Source organism: Lepidochelys kempii, chromosome 1 (assembly GCF_965140285.1).
Source record: "Lepidochelys kempii isolate rLepKem1 chromosome 1, rLepKem1.hap1, whole genome shotgun sequence".
Taxonomy (NCBI): domain Eukaryota; kingdom Metazoa; phylum Chordata; order Testudines; family Cheloniidae; genus Lepidochelys; species Lepidochelys kempii.
The window spans coordinates 15,159,779-15,178,280 of record NC_136380.1 but is presented as its reverse complement, the minus strand read 5'-3'; the positions used below and the strand labels follow the sequence as shown (position 1 = coordinate 15,178,280).

Here is an 18,502-nt window from a genome sequence, read left to right as displayed (position 1 = left end):
CCTGCTTGGTTCGTCAGGGGAGTGGAGATCCTTTTCTATTTAACAAATCATGGGGAAAGGGAAGACTGGGGAACCAGTGCATTGAAAGCACAATCCAGCTCCTTCCAAATCAGAATGCCAAGAGAGGTAATCAGCGTCCTGGGAAACAGAGACTGTGTGAAATGAACAAGAGCTACTGTCCTTCCTCTCCACCTTTAAATCTGTGCAATATTTTCACACACACACTCAGATGCAAGTTTGCTTCCAGAACGACATGTAATTCCAGCACCACAGCGGAGATTTGATTCCATTACTAAGCCATCTCATCACACCTTTTCCTCCCACATAACACCAACCCTAGACAATCACAGCCAGACCATAAAACGAGTCCTAGAGCTCTTCAGGGGAAGGATCAGCTCAGCATTCGTTGCCGCAATTTGTCCGTAGTGAGAATGTGAAAAAATATTAAAGCAGCACATCAGCGATTAATTTTAGAGGTGAAGTAACAGAACACTGAAGCTGTACAGCTGCTAGGAAATACAGCAGAAGACGTGGGGATGTCTTTCCATGCAGTGTCTTATTTCACAATTCAGCGTTATGGAAGGGCATAAATGAAATGGTGGTGCTGGGTTCTAAAAAAAGGAGCTGGATGATTTTGATCACTAACATCTGTCACTATACAAGCTCAGGCCTCATTACCTTGGCCCGAAAGCCATGGTTACATGAACCATTTTCAAAAACAGTTTGTGCTAATTTGGTTTCAACGCCGGAAAGCTAAGCCGTTGGCACCCTTTTAAGCACTCTGTAAAGGGTGGATGAAATAAGAGGAATTCTGAAAAATTAGTGCAAGAGCTGCAATGGGAAGTCCTCAGGGCATTTGTAACATGCTAGGAACATTCTCCATTCCACACATAGGTACACAAGCGCACCATGAGCCTGACTCTGGAAATTTTTAGTAAGCACTGTCCGTTGGTGTGCATATGCGCAGTGGAACTCCTTGAGCTCTGAACAGAGGGCATAAAGCATAGTGCAGAGCCAACATCTCTCCAGTTCCTTTTCTGACCACCAATGCAGAGATGATCTGCAGCAGAGGGGATGGAGGACGAACAGTAGAATACAGATAGGGACCACACATCTTGAAGAACCTCCATGTACAGGTAAGTAACCTCCATTTCTTCTTCGAGTGATTGGCCCTATGTGTATTCCACATGTGTGAGATTAGCAAGGTGGGTGGGTGTGAGAAGGTGGGTGTGAAGATGCAGATGTTACGGCCATCTGTTAAGACTGCTGTCCCCGTGGCTCTATCTGTAGTAGAAGACTGGACCAAAGCACAGTGTCTTTTCAAGGTATGTAAGTGGCTCCAGGTAGCTGCCCCTTATCTCCAGTAAAGGTCCCTCTCGCAAAGATGCCACACAGGTCGCTTGAGTTCTGGTGGAATGGGCTCTCACCGTCTCAGATGTGTCAGGGGATTATGAGCTAATTGGTAGCAACGGATGACGCAGCCCGCGATCCACTTACCGAGTCCACGACGGCAATAAAAAAATCTGGGTGTTTTTCTAATTGCTTTTGTTCTCTGCAGATAAAAAGCCAGTGCCCATCAGACGTCCAGGGAGTGAAGCCTTCTCTTGTCATCAGAGGCATGTGGTTTTGGATAAAACACCAGTAAGGGGATGGTTTGATTTACATAAAACTCTGAAATTACCTTAGAAGTGAATTTCGAGTGGAGGTGAAAGGAGATCTTCTCTTTATGAAAGGTGGTATATGATGGATCTGCCATGCTCCAAGCTTGTTTATCCTTTTGGGTGATGTGATGGTGATTAGAAAGGCAACTTTCATCAAGAGATGGGACATAGAGCAAGTGGCTAATGGTTCAAAAGGCGGTTTGGTGAAAACTGAAAGAATGAGGTTGAGATCCCATTGGGCTGGTGGCTTCCCCATTGGTGGAAAAGATCTAATAAGTCCTTTGAGAAATCTAGTCAGTGTAGGATGAGTGAAGATAATATGGTCCTTAATAGGAGGATGAAAAGCACTGACTGCTGCCAGATACATCCATAGGGAACTGATAGTGTTGTGTAAACAGATCAGGAAATGCTCAGATGTCGATGGGTTGACATTTTCAGGAGGCGTGAGAACCAGAACTATCTTGGCCAAGGGGCATGATGAGGAAGACCCAAGCTCTGTCATGATGAGGGTCTTGTGGTACCAATGGGATGGGTGGAAAGACATTATGTCTGTTCAGGGCAACAGAAGGGTATAGTCCCCTGAGCCCCGGCTCAGAGCTGCTCTGGAGCAGTACAGGGGGAGTTTTCTGTTCCCTTGTAAAGCAAAGAAATCCTAGGGTGGTATTCCCCATTGGTTGAAGATCTCACTGAGAACAGAATCGTGAATCTCCCATTTGTGGTCTGTTGAAAAATGCCTGCTGAGAGTGTCTGCTAGGGAGTTCTGAGCGCCTAGTAGGTATACTGCTGAGAGAGTGAGGTGATATCTGATACACCAATTCCAGAGTTCAATTTCCTCTACACACAAGGAGAGGGATCTTGTTGCCCCCTGCTTTTTTTTAATGAAGAAGATAGTTGTCATATTGCCTGACATTACTTGGATATGTTGGGATTGGATGAGTGGGAGGAATGTGTTTCAGGCCCGACAGACCACCCTTAATTCCAGTAAATTGATGTGCATGCTTGAGGGGTCCAGGTGCCTTGTGTGGTGTGATTGTTCATATGAGCTCCTCAACCTAATAGGTAGGTGTCCATGACTATAGTCACTTGGGTCTAGGGGTTAGGAAAGGAGTTCCCACCCAGACTGTCTCCGGCTTTGTCCACCAGGCGAAAGAGGCCAAAACCTTGTCTGGAATTGATACTTGGGCTTAAAGTGTTGTCCTTTTCTGGTGAGTAAATGGACTGAAGCCAGGTCCATAGGCAGTGGAGATGGAGCCTGGCAAATGGCTTAACGTAAGTGCATGAAGCCATGTGGCCAAGAAGAGAAAAGCAAGTCCTGACTGTGGCCTGAGGTTTGAGGGCAACCTGTTTTAGTCATATCATGATGTCCTGGAATCTCTTGATGGGGAGAGAAGCTCTCACTGCAGTCAAATCCAAAGTTGCTCTTCTGAAGTCTATGGACCTCATGGGGTCAGAGTAGACTTTCTGTGGTTGACACAGATTCCCAGGGAAGATAGAAGACAGAGTAGGAATGTTGTTGCCAACTGGACTTCCATGCTGGATGTGCCCATCAGAAGCTGGTTGTTGAGATATAGCAAGACAGTACAACCATTTTGTCTCATCCAATGGCCACTACTGAAAAGACATTTGTGAACACCCTGGGTGCTATAGCCAGTCTGACTAGGAAGAATTCTGAATTGGAAGTGGTCCTGCCCAATGAAGAACCAAAGGAACATTCTGTGGGATGGGTGAATATATGAAAATAAGCATCTAGTGTCAAGGGCCGTGAACCAAGTCCCCTCTTCCTGAGAGGGGATTATCGATGCCAATGTAACCATGCAGAATTTTAATTTTTGGATCAATACATTCAGTTAGCATCCACCACTGGATTTCTTCCTTCCCTGATATTGAGGGGGCACCCATTCTATGTCCCCTTTCCGGAGAAGAGAATTTACCTTGACACAGAATGTCTTTGTGAGAGTGGGTCCTGAAAAGGGGCCAGAAAGGGGGTTTGAGGTGGGGAGGTGAGATAAACTCAATTATATACCCATGGTGGATGATGTCTAGTACTCACTTTCCTGTAGTTATTGCTGTCCAGTTGAGAGCAAAGTGGGTAAGGTGGCCACCAAAGGTGTGGGAGTAAGAAGTAGGAAGTAATGCGGCTCTCAACTGTGCCATCAAAATGACCCCTTGGATGGTGGGTGGGGTTAGGTGACAGTTCATAGAATCGTAGAATATCAGGGTTGGAAGGGACCTCAGGAGGTCATCCAGTCCAACCCCCTGCTCAAAGCAGGACCAATCCCCAACTAAATCATCCCAGCCAAGGCTTTGTCAAGCCTGACCTTAAAAACCTCTAAGGAAGGAGATTCCACCACCTCCCTAGGTAACCCATTCCAGTGCTTCACCACCCTCCTAGTGAAAAAGTTTTTCCTAATATCCAACCTAAACCTCCCCCACTGCAACTTGAGACCATTACTCCTTGTTCTGTCCTCTTCTACCACTGAGAATAGTCTAGAACCATCCTCTCTGGAACCACCTCTCAGGTAGTTGAAAGCAGCTATCAAATCCCCCCTCATTCTTCTCTTCCGCAGACTAAACAATCCCAGTTCCCTCAGCCTCTCCTCATAAGTCATGTGCTCCAGCCCCCTAATCATTTTTGTTGCCCTCCGCTGGACTCTTCCGAATTTTTCCACATCCTTCATGTAGGGTGGGGCCCAAAAATGGGCACATTACTCCAGATGAGGCCTCAGTACTCCAGACTCCACTCAAGGATCCAAACATACAGCTTCTCCTCCCTTAGTTGTAGAGGTAGGAGAAGCTGTATGTCTGGGTCCTTGAGTCTTTTGCTTCTTACATGGGGGTTCATATGAGCGGTGATGATAGAATGCCTGGAGCTGGTCAGGGTCTAAAGGGTTGCTTATGACGTTTCCTCTTTGGGGCTGGGGAGTAAATGCCCACTGATCATAAGGTTGTTCTAGAGTCTTTTAGAGTGTGCAAAGACTGATGAGTCTTGAAGTGACACTTTGGCCACTAGCCTGCCTTCATCAATCAGGGCTTGGCACTGAGCCCTGTCCTCCTGAGAAAGTCTGTCTTTAAAATCTTAAATTTGGCATAATTAAGGAAATAATATTTTGCTAACAATGCCTGGTAGTTAGAGACTCTGAATTGCAGACTAAACTATGAGAAGACTTTCCTAACCAAGAGATTGAGTCATTTAATGCCCTTATCAGTTGGGGGTAGTCTTAAGAGTACCTTTCTGTAGCCACTCGCACCACTGGGGCATCTGGCATTGGCCACTGTCGGAAGACAGGATAGTGGGCTAGATGGACCTTTGGTCTGACCCAATATGGCCGTTCTTACGTTCACTAAGAAGTTGAGTGCTGGATGGAGGAATAGAAATTCTGCCCCTTTAGCTGGTATGAAATATCATTTCTCCACTCTCTTTGAAGTAGGAGGGCCCAAGAGGCAGAGGTTCCAGGATAGCTTGGTTAACTGGAAGGCCAGAGGAGATTGTCCCAAAGGCCCTGTTGTCTTGGACCTCTTTGAGGTATCTACAGCCCACTTTCCGCCCTCCACAACAAATCCTAGTACTGCTTGTGATCATCAGGAGGATGGTGGGATGAAGGAGCAACCGCTGCACCCCTGAAGGGGACCACGTACCAGTCAGAACCAGCTTGATCTCTTTCTCCTCTGCAAATTCTGATGAAGCTGGTTGGTATCAGCTGAGAGAGGAGGGACGGTATGATTCCCACATAGATCACAGGCATCTGCTGTATGGATCCCATGGACCCCAGTAAGACCAGCAGGAATTGACCAGACAGAGGCATCAGGCACCAGTGATCCCCTGCATAGGAGTATTTGGAAGGAGGCAGGCTGTTCCAATACCTTCCTTGGTCTCCGACCAGACCTGTTTCCCTTGGGTGCGGGAGGAACCTCACCACATGCATCAGACACACTTGACGAAACAATAGGCTCCTGTTCTACTGGCGGCACCGACGGAACTGGTAGGAGGATGTTAGATGTAGATGTAGTAGGAGGTGATATTGTTCCCCTGAAGGTGGTTTCCCTGGATGTAGGGTTGTCTCTAGGAGGAGCCTGACTTGATAACAAGGGAGATGTGAGTAAGACAAAATGAAGGTATCTGCCATTGATGTAAAGGTTTGGGTCCCCCCTGGTGTTTGGGGGGTTCATAGAAGGGTATCGGTGGATCCAACTCACCCAAAGGCTAGTGTTCAGGGGATGCCACACGTAGAATGTTGAAGCCATCAGATGGGATCCCAGCACTGAACTCCAAGATGGAACTACTGGGTACCACTCCTTAGGTTTGAAGGGCAGAGCCAGAGCCAGTACCACTGTATCCTTCTTTTGTGCCTTTCCTTCTTGGACAGGTTTATGCTGGCTTACTTTTTTAGGACCCACACAAGAGAGCCCAACTGACTTTGACTCAGCTAGGGAGGGATCCTTTCCCTTAGGGGCAGATCTGGACAGAGATCTGTCCTTATGACTATGTTCACGTCTCCTACTCTCATAAGAGAGTTTCTTAGGCTTGAGAGTTTTTTTTCCTTGACTGAAGATCTCGTGTTTGGAGGGGGCACTGCTCACAGTCTGAGGATGATGTACGGGGGCAGGGGGCCTCCCCATCCTGAATCTGAAAGGGGTCTCATAGTCTGCTCCGTCTGGTGCTTCTGCAAATAGAACTCTTGTTTCTCACAAGCTCAGGGAGGGAAGGAGTGGCAGATACGAGCTTCCACAAGGAAACAGAGGCAGCACTGGTGGCTGCCACTAACAGAAAAGGAACTGGAGCAGGGGAGAGAGTACTTGAACCCCAGAACCCTTGGCATAGCCCCTCTTTGGAGGCCAGGGAGTAACTAAACTAATATGCTGACCATAAAACAATACAAACACTAAAATACTAAGCTATTAAGTTATTTACAAATTGCATTCACAGGTTTAAAGAAGAGGAAGATCAAATGGACACAAGATTCTGACTCTACCATGTGGTGGTAAGAAGGAACTGGAGAGGCATTGGTCCACACTTCCCTTTATGCCCTAGGTTCAGAGCATGAGGAGTTCCTCTGTGTATGTGCGGATCAATGGACACTGCTTACTAAAAATTTCGGAACTCAGATGCATGGTGCACATGCGTACCCTCATGTGGAATATACACAGGGACCATCACTCGAAGAACATTTGCTTCCTATGAAATTGGAAATCAGGTGCAGAGTTTTGTGGACAATGTTTATGTTTTGAAAGACCTCACACTCCATTTTACCTCAGGCTCTATTCCCACATGCAGGTCAACATGTTCTCCATGCTGATGACAGGATTACTTATTGCCCGCCATCCCTATTGACTGCACATTCAAAATACACTGCTCCTCTCCAACATGTGATCCAATTAGCTGGATTACTTTAGAACCTGAATTGGTTTGTTATTAGATATAGTATTTTCAGATAGAAGTTCTCTCTTGGCCTTGAAGTCCACATTTGTAGAGGTCTGTTCATCCCAGCATCAAGTGCCATGATAGTTGAGAATGAGCCTAGAAAAATGAGTTATAATAATTCATGGTTTACACATAATTTCACTTTGACATTCAGATTTGAGCAGGTAATTTGATCTGTAGTCGCTTTTAATGGACACATGAAATAAAACACCATGCAAGACAACTGAAAACATTGACTTAAACAGTTATGGATTTTGCTTTCCTTTCTGGTGACATCATGGAAAGATATTACCGCCTTCAGTGACATTTATTGATGGGTATTACTGCTCTCCCTGAGCTCCGGGAAAGGGTATTATTGGCACAATCAACACCATACTTAACAGCAAAAAAACACCCCTTCTGACAGGTATGTTATGGGACTATAATGGCTAGCTACTCTAATTGCACAATCCTTTTGGTGCCCAGAGCGAGCACATGTCCCATTGCTGGCAGGTGGCTGTATGATGAAAATCCTGAATGCTGTTGCCAAGAGTCTAAAATCCAAAGTTAGAGCAAGTGTTACATTTACTCCCAATCCACCCCAGCCAAGGAAATTAAAGCAATAGCCTGAAATTGTTTCAATTACAGTCGGCAATCAATACAGTTGTTCAGTGTCAGCTCAAAACCCGCCGCTACAGCCATCAGCTCCTCACAAAATACCTTCCCCTGCTAGGAGTCTAGCTGCTCAGCGTCCAAGGCTAATGAGAACATGGAGATGGCTATGTTAAATATTCCCCTTCACTAAGATGCTAGATTAAATCTTGTGAGAACATTTCATAGAATCATAGAATCATAGAATATCAGGGTTGGAAGGGACCTCAGGAGGTCATCTAGTCCAACCCCCTGCTCAAAGCAGGACCAATCCCCAACTAAATCATCGCAGCCAGGGCTTTGTCAAGCCTGACCTTAAAAACTTCTAAGGAAGGAGATTCCACCACCTCCCTAGGTAACACATTCCAGTGTTTCACCACCCTCCTAGTGAAAAAGTTTTTCCTAATATCCAACCTAAATCTCCCACACTGCAACTTGAGACCATTACTCCTTGTTCTGTCATCTGCTACCACTGAGAACAGTCTAGAGCCATCCTCTTTGGAACCCCCTTTCAGGTAGTTGAAAGCAGCTATCAAATCCCACCTCATTCTTCTCTTCTGTAGACTAAACATCCCCAGTTCCCTCAGCCTCTCCTCATAACTCGTGTGTTCCAGTTCCTAATCATTTTTGTTGCCCTCTGCTGGACTCTTTCCAATTTTTCCACATCCTTCTTGTAGTGTGGGGCCCAAAACTGGACTCAGTACTCCAGATGAGGCCTCACCAGTGTCGAATAGAGGGGAACGATCACATCCCTCCATCTGCTGGCAATGCCCCTACTTATACATCCCAAAATGCCATTGGCCTTCTTGGCAACAAGGGCACACTGCTGATTCATATCCAGCTTCTCGTCCACTGTAACCCCTAGGTCTTGTTCTGCAGAACTGCTGCCAAGCCATTCAGTCCCTAGTCTGTAGCGGTGCATTGGATTCTTCCGTCCTTAGTGCAGGACTTTGCACTTGCCCTTGTTGAACCTCATCAGATTTCTTTTGGCCCAATCCTCCAATTTGTCTAGGTCCCTCTGTATCCTATCCCTACCCTCCAGCATATCTACCTCTCCTCCCAGTTTAGTGTCATCTGCAAACTTGCTGAGGGTGCAATCCACACCATTCTCCAGATCATTTATGAAGATATTGAACAAAATCGGCCCCAGGACCGACCCTTGGGGCACTCCGCTTGATACCGGCTGCCAACTAGACATGGAGCCATTGATCACTACCCGTTGAGCCTGACAATCTAGCCAGCTTTCTATCCACCTTATAGTCCATTCATCCAGCCCATACTTCTTTAACTTGCTGGCAAGAATACTGTGGGAGACACTGTCAAAAACTTTGCTAAAGTCAAGGAACAACCCGTCCACTGCTTTCCCTTCATCCACAGAACCATTTCTGCCTTGGAAGAATGGAAAACCTCTGTGTTGTGCACTTAGGGAAACCTGTGCCAGTTCAAAGAAAAGGAGGACTTGAGGCACCTTAGAGACTAACAAATTTATTAGAGCATAAGCATTCGTGAGCTACAGCTCACTTCATCGGACACATACATTGGAAAATATAGTGGGGAGATTTTATATAAACAGAGAACATGAAACAATGGTGTTACCATACAGACGGTAACAAGAGTGATCAGGAACGGTGAGCTATTACTAGCAGGAGGGCGGGGGGACCTTTTGTAGTGATAATCAAGGTGGGCCATTTCCAGCAGTTGACAAGAACAGTAGGAGGGGAAATAAACAAGGGGAAATAGTTTTACTTTGTGTAATGACCCATCCACTCCCAGTCTCTATTCAAGACTAAGTTAATTGTATCCAGTTTGCAAATTAATTCCAATTCAGCAGTCTCTCCTTGGAGTCTGTTTTTGAAGTGTTTTTTATTGAAGAATTGCCACTTTTAGGTCTGTAATCGAGTGACCAGAGAGATTGAAGTGTTCTCCGACTGGTTTTTCAATGTTATAATTCTTGACGTCTGATTTGTGTCTATTTATTCTTTTATGTAGAGACTGTCCAGTTTGGCCAATGTACATGGCAGAGGGGCATTGCGGGCACATGATGGCATATATCACACTGGTAGATGTGCAGGTGAACGAGCCTCTGATAGTGTGGCTGATGTGATTAGGCCCTATGATGGTGTCTCCTGAATAGATATGTGCCAGTTCAGGAGGGTTATAGATCCTTGCTCCCCTTCATTATGAACTGACTTAAGACTGACTGAATTTATTTCTGATGCCCCTTTGCAAGTCAGACTACTAGAAATTAGTTTCATTTGCTCTAGATTTTATTTTATTTTTTTAAAGCAAAGGAAGGCTGTGTAAGGGGAAGGAAATGTTTACCTGTTAAGTTATCTGAGACTTAATTCAGACTGGATAGGTATTCTTATTCAATACCTGTCAATCAAGCAAAAAGAAGCCAATGAAAGTGACTTTGAATAGAATATTACTAGAAATGGTCAGTCGAATATCTAAAACACACACCTGGAATCAAGACAAGAAGAAAACTGGACTGAAAATTAACAGGCAAATTCATCCCTAATACTACTGTTTTAGTCAATGGAGTACACAGAGGATGAGTTTCACCCACAATATGTAGGTTGACATATTGCATCTAAAGACCAGTTATTTACAAGTGGAGGGAATTGTCTTTACTTAAAAAGTCTCTGTTTTATCAAACAAGATTGGTCACTTTTTACTATATGCATAGTCCTCTAGGTACCAAGAGAATCAGAAATCTTCTCCCAATCACACGCAGTGGTTTCCAATCTTATTTCACCAGAACCAAATTAGCAATATGAAAGTGCCTCTTTTATCCATTTTAGCAGTTTTAAACAGGAAGCCATCACCATTCTATCTAAGGAGTAAAACAGATCAAGTTTCAAGAGTTCATGGAGTCTTTGGATTTTTCTTTTTTCTTTGGCAAAAGCTGTTTGGAGTATTTGTTGTTGTTTGGTTGATTTGCTTATTTCAGGTGTTTAACATGGGGGGGGGGGTGAGGGGACAAGGTAGAGTTTAGGTAGATGTTGTCAGTGTTGAGTGTCATTCTTTCTATGGTGGAAAAGCTTTTTCAAATAGGAATGTTGTGCAGTTTCCTACAGATAGTTGGCCCCTGGATTTGCCTAGTCTCCTTGGAAAACTATTCCATACCCTTAACCGAGAATGTTTTGTTCCCAGTTCCCATGTGCTTTGTGATCTACCTTGTCTCAGAGGAGCACAACTGCTGACGCAGTTCATAGATCAAAATTCAGTGTAATGCAGATGGGACTTGATCCATTAAATGTATTGAACATTAGGACCTAGAATTTAAATTGCCATGTGAAGTCAGCTGGGAGCCAGTAGAGTATGGGTTTGATGTCCTCATAGTGGCCTAGAGGGCCCTGCTAAGATCTGTTCTTCGTTGTGCTAGCTTACTATATGCATGTAGTGCCTATGAGTAGCTGCCCAAGAAAGTTTATAATTTACATGGACAAAGGAAGTTATTTTACATATTTTACAGATTAGGAACTGTGATAATCCCAGATCTGCCATTGGCCTGATCTGTGACCACAAGTGAGTCACTTGACCTCATAGGGACCTCTACCGACTATAAAACAATACAAACTATATTTGTCATTGTGGCAGGGTGGTCACCCCCTCATGCCTCGAAGGGCTTAAAACAGCCCTAAGAGAGGGCTGTAGCCAGAGGAAAACTAGACTGATTGGGGGAAATAGCCTCAGTGGGCCCTATAAGAGCGCTGTTAGCCAGGAGCTGAGAGACTCAGACATGGAGAGAGGAGGACCTGGCTGTCTGGGAAGCTAAGGAGGGTACCTAGGGAAGAGTAGTGCTGGGGAAGGGCAGAGGGAGCTGGGGAGCTCCAGCCTAGCAGAGCCCCAGGCTGCAGGCCGAGGTAAAGGCCCACGAAAGGGTACTAAAGCTGCAGAGGAGCAGCCCAGACCGAGACAGAGGCAGCTGGTCTGACCCCTCTTGCCGATGTGTGGTACAGACTGCAGTCTGCCCCAGGGAGCGGGGGCTAGACTATGACTGACAGTAGCCACTGAGGTTAAGGGGATGGGGGTTCCACCTGGGAGGGGGGACCCAGACTGAGGGGGCACTGCCAGGGGACAGAACCCTAATCTAGAAGAGCACCAGCATCCAGGAGGGGCACGGGGCCAGTGGCAGGCAAGATACCGACCAGCAGAGGGTGCTCCTGGCTGAAAAGAGCTAATTCCCTGGACAACCAGCAGGAGGCGCCGCAGTGGTGAGTCACTGCCACGCAAGTCATATGGTATATACCTATCACTTCTTTACCAAAGTGCGGGAGCTGTTTAACTGGGCACAGCAATGTTACACAACACTTTAAGACAGTTAGTGAAGAATACTATTGAGTTGTAACCCTCTGGAATCTCCCTATCCCAGCTCTGCTTGTGGTTTAGGGCTGTATATTACTGGGTTTCCGATTCAGAAGCCATTTTTCCCCTCACACTCCAGATTCCCTCAAGCCCACCCTTGCCTGGGGTCTTGGCGTTTTACCTTCTGCTTGGACAAGGGAGGAAATGTCTTTTGCATCACTGTTGAAGCATAGAGGGTCCCTTTGGTTATTCATATTACACTGCCTCCCACCCAGTGTCCCCTGTCACAGTCACTCCCTTTTAGGGGTTGCAGTGGTGGTGTCTTGTTTGACTGGAAGATAAACTCCTTCAACAGACATATGTTGCTTATTAGCTTGGATCACAGAAGGCGCCAGAAGACTAGTAACACCTCCCTTATGAATGAACATGACATTTCCACAATCCATGAAGCTCTGCGTGTCCAGCTGCCCGAGAGCAGCACAATGGGATGTGGCTCTGTTATTCCAGCTGCGTACCATCTCTTTGCGAGGAGTGTGAAAAAGTGATGCAGTGCCATCTCATGTGAAATAAAATTCAGATCAAATTAGACAAGGTGATGTTTTCTTAAACTAAACCTGCTTTCATATTATTCATATTCAATATGAATATTATTCATATGTGGGGCTGAGGAATTGAAAGCCAAGAAACTTTATTGAGCAAGAACATTGGACTCAAAGGTCACCACGACATGCAATTTGAAGCAATGTACAGATTAAAATAGTCCTCTAGTAAAGAAACCACACACTTAACTCTTCAGATAAATACTAACCAATTTTATTTTATAAATACAGATGCCGAGATTTCTTGCAATTACCAATGGAACTTTAACATGCCATTTATTATGGGATATTTAATTTTGTTTTAGTTATTTAGAATACCTGGCTAGGCAAGGATAAGCCAACACACTCATGCTTGCTATAAAAATATAGCTAGATGCAACCTTCCAAAACTAATATTCTGAGAATCTTAGGAATTTCTAGCGGGGGAAGAAAATGCAATGGAACATTTTCACTCGAAAACGCTTGCAGACTTCTACAGTGTGTCAGCTGTGCAGAAACTAAAAGGCTCTTGGCAACTAAAATGCAGTGATCTATCATCCCACTTTACAGCTTGCCTCCATTCTCCCTCACCAAGATTTTTTTTAAATTCAGTAATTTACAAGGCAAACTGTAAAAAGGCCCCAAGGTGGTAGTTTGTGCAATATTTTTGCCTTATAATGGCAAAAATTTGTCAATGCTTTGATTAGCCCCAAGACACTGTTTTAGGTAGAACATTATAAAAACGCTGCCAAGAAACTTGGTGGCAATTTAAGGTGTGGGTGCGCTGAAAGGATTCATTATTGAAGAAAGTAGGTAAAGCAAACTTGTGCAACAAACATGCAGACTCAAGAATTGCTGTACTGTGATATAAGCATAATAATTACAGGGGGTCACTAGTGGTTCATTAGAAGAGTTTTTATAAACTCTAGAAACACTGGGTTAAAGAGCAACACAACATATGGGAAGACAACTATTGGGCTTTGTTTGGTTGTGTGGAACCTGAGAATCAATTTGAAACTAATGCAAAAGATATTTAACGTCACACTTTTGTTCTCTGAACCCTGTTTCATACATTGTTCAATTGCTTTGAGTCAACTGTGTAAGGGACATAATTTTACAACTCTTCTTTGGGTAGATTTAGAGACACCACAGCACAGGCTACATTACACTCCCAAATAGAATGACTTGCCTCATGCATGTATGTATCAGTAGAAGTGCTCCGCTTTATAAAAGAAAAAATCAAATTCCACCCTCCCATGTGCATGAGTGACCCCTATTGCCACCGGTGCTCAGACTGGAGGTTGTAGGAGGTTCTGCTACATTTCTCGGCTAGCAAAGAGGAGGAAGAATGTAAGATGAAGTCATTAGCATGGAGCATCCCACCACTTTGTTCTCATCTGAAGCAGAGAGACTTCAATGGGAATTCTGTGCATTCATATTTGGCTCTCATTCTGCTGTCCATAGGGTTTAATAAAAAATATTTTCTAAGTTTTCCCCACGCATAGTAATAGTGCTTTAAAACAGCTGTTACCTATGGAAATACAGACAATTTATTTAGAATGCAAAGGAATTTTTCATGAGATTAGAACTGAAGCCCCATCTTCTAGGGCAGATGGGGCCCAATTCCACAAGGTACTTAAGCATGTGCCCAACTTTAGGCATTTGAGCAGTCCCACTGAGTTAAATGGAATATGTTTGTGCTTGACATTAGACACGTGCTTAATACCTTGGCCTTAATTTCTGAATGCCTGTCTTTAAATGTTTCTTGCAATATCCTAAAAGTAGGTGAAATGCTGTAGAAAGGCTAGGTTGACTAATGCAGTTAGAAACAAACTTTTGAAACTTTTAATGAAAATATAAATAGGGTTTCAATATACCTCATTAAGGGGTTACACAGAAAATGCAGCTTCTAGACTGCAACTGTGTCTACTGTATCTCGCACTCAATGTGTTGCTTTGTCAACCTACACATATCCACAGTTTAAATTAATGTGGGTTAACCTTATGGTGAAGTTAGAAAGTAACAGACTAGCTTATCGGTCCAAGAGAAAGGTTAAAGTGGGAAAGAAAAATCAGGCATGAGGAAGTAAATTAAACTTTTATTCTGCTATACAGATTTATATTTGAGAGCTCACAACTGAGCCCAAATTCTTGGGTATACAATATAGAAAGCAAGAGCAATGAAATCGAACTCAGACAAATACCAGGAAATCACGAACAGGCTGCAAAATCTGTTTTTCCATTAGTGAAGTTGTAAACACGTGTGCCAGTGGTAAACTACCTATCTACAATCAAATGGCATAACAGTTCCCATGTACTGACTGCACATAGTCTGGATTACTTGAGAGTGTCCATGAAATCCATCACAGCACCTTGATGTCTGAAAGCCAGACATCTCATACTACAGATGACAGGTGGAACCTGCTCATATAATGCATCTTTTAGGCTTTTGCCTCTGGTGAAGTAGCTCTATTTTAATCCTAAACCAGGAGTGGGGCAATTTCCATTGGTTAAATTAACAGATGACTGTTGAATAGTTAAGTTATCAATGTCTCCACCCAGAAATTTTGCCTGCTGGTAGTAGCAGTGAGTGTAGGAGGGGAGGGAATTGGTGTGAGTATCATTTACGTGGGGAGAGAAACTGTGTGAATCTTGTTTAGATGCTTATAAAAGATGCATGTTTCCACCAGGCTTTAAAGAACAGAAAACCCATCAGTGCAATCTTAAAATTTTAAGGATTGCAAAACTCAATAAGACGTTCAAAAGTAGCAAATTCATGGTATTTCTGTAATACTGACTACATTGCTCAAGAGAAACTGTATATTGGAGAAGGTAAAAATATAATGACTGCTGGTCTTACCATAGATATATTTTTAAATTAACTTTTTTCCCCTCAAAAGATGAAAATAAAATATAACTAAATAACGTAAGCAGACAGATTCATACAAGGGCCTGATTGGCACTAAAATCTCTTTCAAAGAAAGTATTTAGAATGGACTCTGGTACCTGAAAAACAGCTTATAAATACCAGACAAAGAAAGGACTGGAAACAGAGTCAAAGTTTACCTGGACTGTGAATATACCATGATCCTGTGTTATCACTCTCAGTTACAAAGTTAATTTTCCAACACCAAAGGAACAGCTTTAATCATTTTTCCATAATTAAAACAAAGGATTATAAGTGCAACTTCATCTTCATTTCAGATCGCGGAGATCACCGTGGTACCGTCCACTACAGAATTCCTGTTGAAGCTTACTTGTCCGAACTTTTGCGCGGCCTGCGAAAGCTGGACATGTTTTCATTCAGTGCATAGATCCTTCGGGAGAACTCCTCAAACTCCCCTAGAACTTGATCATCACATTCCACTGCCACAGCATGGTCCACCGGGATGCAGTTAAAGGCTTCTAACTGATCGCCAGTGCTGAATCCTGTTGCTTCCATCCCAATTATTTCCTCTGCCTGCTCGACAGTGCAACAAAGATCAGTGCTGAGGGGCGGATGGAACTCGCATGGCTGCTCACTGCTTGCGCTGCCAGTGCATTCACTAGGCAGAAATGTTCCATTTATTGCACTAATACGTCCCAGGAAAGACTCCTGCTGGTCTTGGACATTATTCAGACTCCCATTTTCTGCATTTAAACTGTCACACAAATCCTCTCTTTTTTTGTTGGTTTCTTTTGAGAAGTCCAAGGAGGTATCTAAGGATGAGGCTGGAGATCCAGATTTTTTATCTGACTCTTCTACAGGGGCTGCAATGGCAACAGGCTGTGCTAATGCAGAGTTATAACTAGGAGGGGGGGTTTTGTACTGTAGTCTTTCATTTTCCGAGCTGGCTCGTTTCCGGTGTCCCTTATCTGGAGAAGGGGGCCCAGTAGATAAACTAACATCCAAGCCCCCGAAGGTAGAACTTTGTCTCTTTGGAACTGGAATTGCACTAGAAATATGATGCCGATCGCTATAAGATAAAAAATGACAAAATCATAGTCAGTGTGTGATCACAGCACAAGAGGTTATAACCAGAAGAGCATCATTTCAGGGCTATGACAAATGAATTACTACTGAGCTCAGACAACCTATTACTTGAGGACTTCTAGAGCAAGACCAGCAAGTTTGGCCCTAGAGTGTTGGCACCCAAAATGTATCACTTAACGCTGTACACTGCAGAAGACATCCCAAGTTACAACTTCACTGACAAAACTAAAGCTCAGCTGGGGTGTATGTAGAAAACTCCCACTGTCTAAATGTCAACCAACCAAGAAACTATCATGTTACACTGATTCATATAATTACCTTAAAGTTTTCATTATCATGAAATCCTTCAATAAGCAATCACTGCAGTTGGAAGCACTATTTCGAGTAGAAGTTCCCAAAAGCATAGCCTATTGTGAGATTTCAGGAGGTATTGCACAGGATCTTGACTGTTATAAAATTAACTTGTGCTAGCAGTATAAGGGCTTGTAAACACTACAGAGAAACTATGGCCATCAGAACTCTAAGTATTGTTGTTGTTAGCAAAAAGCCAGCATTAGCTCCTGACCAGCAAAGACAGAAATGAGTAGTGGTGAGCCACACTATCGATTAAAATCAGTTTACATGTTACTCTACTCCACAATAAGTTTCTGAAAAGTGATTTGTAAAATACTTCAAATGCTCCAATTATCTGTATTTATTTTTTACATTAAATGAACATTAGCAACACAGCCTTCGCAAGCAAATTTATGATAGCAATAAGCAAATATGGCAGTGGTTAATAGTGGGAACGCTGCCCATGAGGAAACTGAAGTCAGCGACTCAGTTCATATTTGTTGGCAAAAAGACATTCTTTGGTAAACTGTTTGATTACTAAAGCTCTTGGGATATAGAGAACACATTTCACCTCCAAGTAACCAATTCCAATACAGCCATTACCAATCCCCTGAACAACTCAATCCCCTAACACTGTTGGCACATGTGACCTCCAAAAATCAGTCAAGTTTGAACAATACTCCCCTTTCCATTCAAGGGCTGATGCGCTTTGTTACTTCCATGCTTACTGTGGAGAGTACACAGCACTTTTCACTTGAACTCAAGTCGCTTTACAAAAAAAAGTAAGAATCCCAACTTGGGGAAAATGTGGCACGGAGAGAAAAATTACTTGTCCAAAGCTATAAAGAGAGTCAGTGACAGAGCTGGGAACAAAACCCATGTTTCCCAATTCCCAGGCCAGTGCCTTATCTTCCGGACCTCAGTGCTGCTTCGGGCCTCCCTTACAGCAAGCTTTTTTTGAACACACCTTTCATTAAGTTTCCATTTATAAACTTTTTACAAACAGTTAATAAATGAATAGATGTTATAAATATCTTACAGAGTAACATGTGTTCTAGAGGGTTTCAGCACACCAGGGGATGGCGTTATAGATGATCATAAGCAATCCCTACTGACCTGGTGGACTCCAACCATTAGCCATTTGTTAAAACGCCAACCATTTAACAACCCTTTATATTATCGATTTGTAAATAGAACCTTCATACCAAGTGCAATCCCCTTTTTTAAAAAAAACTGATGAAGACTGCAAGCAGGCTGTATATTTTAGTCAAGTATACCAGGGGTAGTCTATTTCACCTTTTTTTGTTACTCCTTTTAGCTTTGGATTCAGTAAACCACCACCAAATACTCAGCACTAAGTATAAGATATTAGGTTCCTCAAATCCTAGTAAGTTTTCCTTTCCTTCATTTCCTCTGGGTTTGCTGAGCCTTCCCTGTGAGATGGGAGCCTTAGTCTGAGAAACAAAGGAACAGAGGGGAAGAACGGACTGCTGTGTTTTCAGGAAGTTTCACGCCGCCCATTTAAAAAATATAGTCAAATAGGTTTTATATAAAGCATTTTGCTCCGCATGAAGCTGTAACATGTTTATGGCTATGTT

At 43.6% G+C, this 18,502-nt stretch overlaps 1 protein-coding gene across 5 annotated transcripts in view; it reads right to left on the bottom strand.

Annotated features, from left to right (window-relative positions):
• Nucleotides 1–14,677: 14,677 nt before the first annotated feature.
• Nucleotides 14,678–18,502, bottom strand: part of UVRAG (UV radiation resistance associated) — a 163,360-nt gene continuing 159,535 nt past the window's right edge. For all 5 annotated transcript variants that reach the window (XM_073335049.1, XM_073335056.2, XM_073335058.1 and 2 more), the window contains one exon: nt 14,678–16,554. In XM_073335049.1, the coding sequence (XP_073191150.1) occupies nt 15,852–16,554 (703 nt within the window). In that variant the 3' untranslated portion in view covers nt 14,678–15,851. The remainder of the gene's footprint in view (nt 16,555–18,502) is intronic.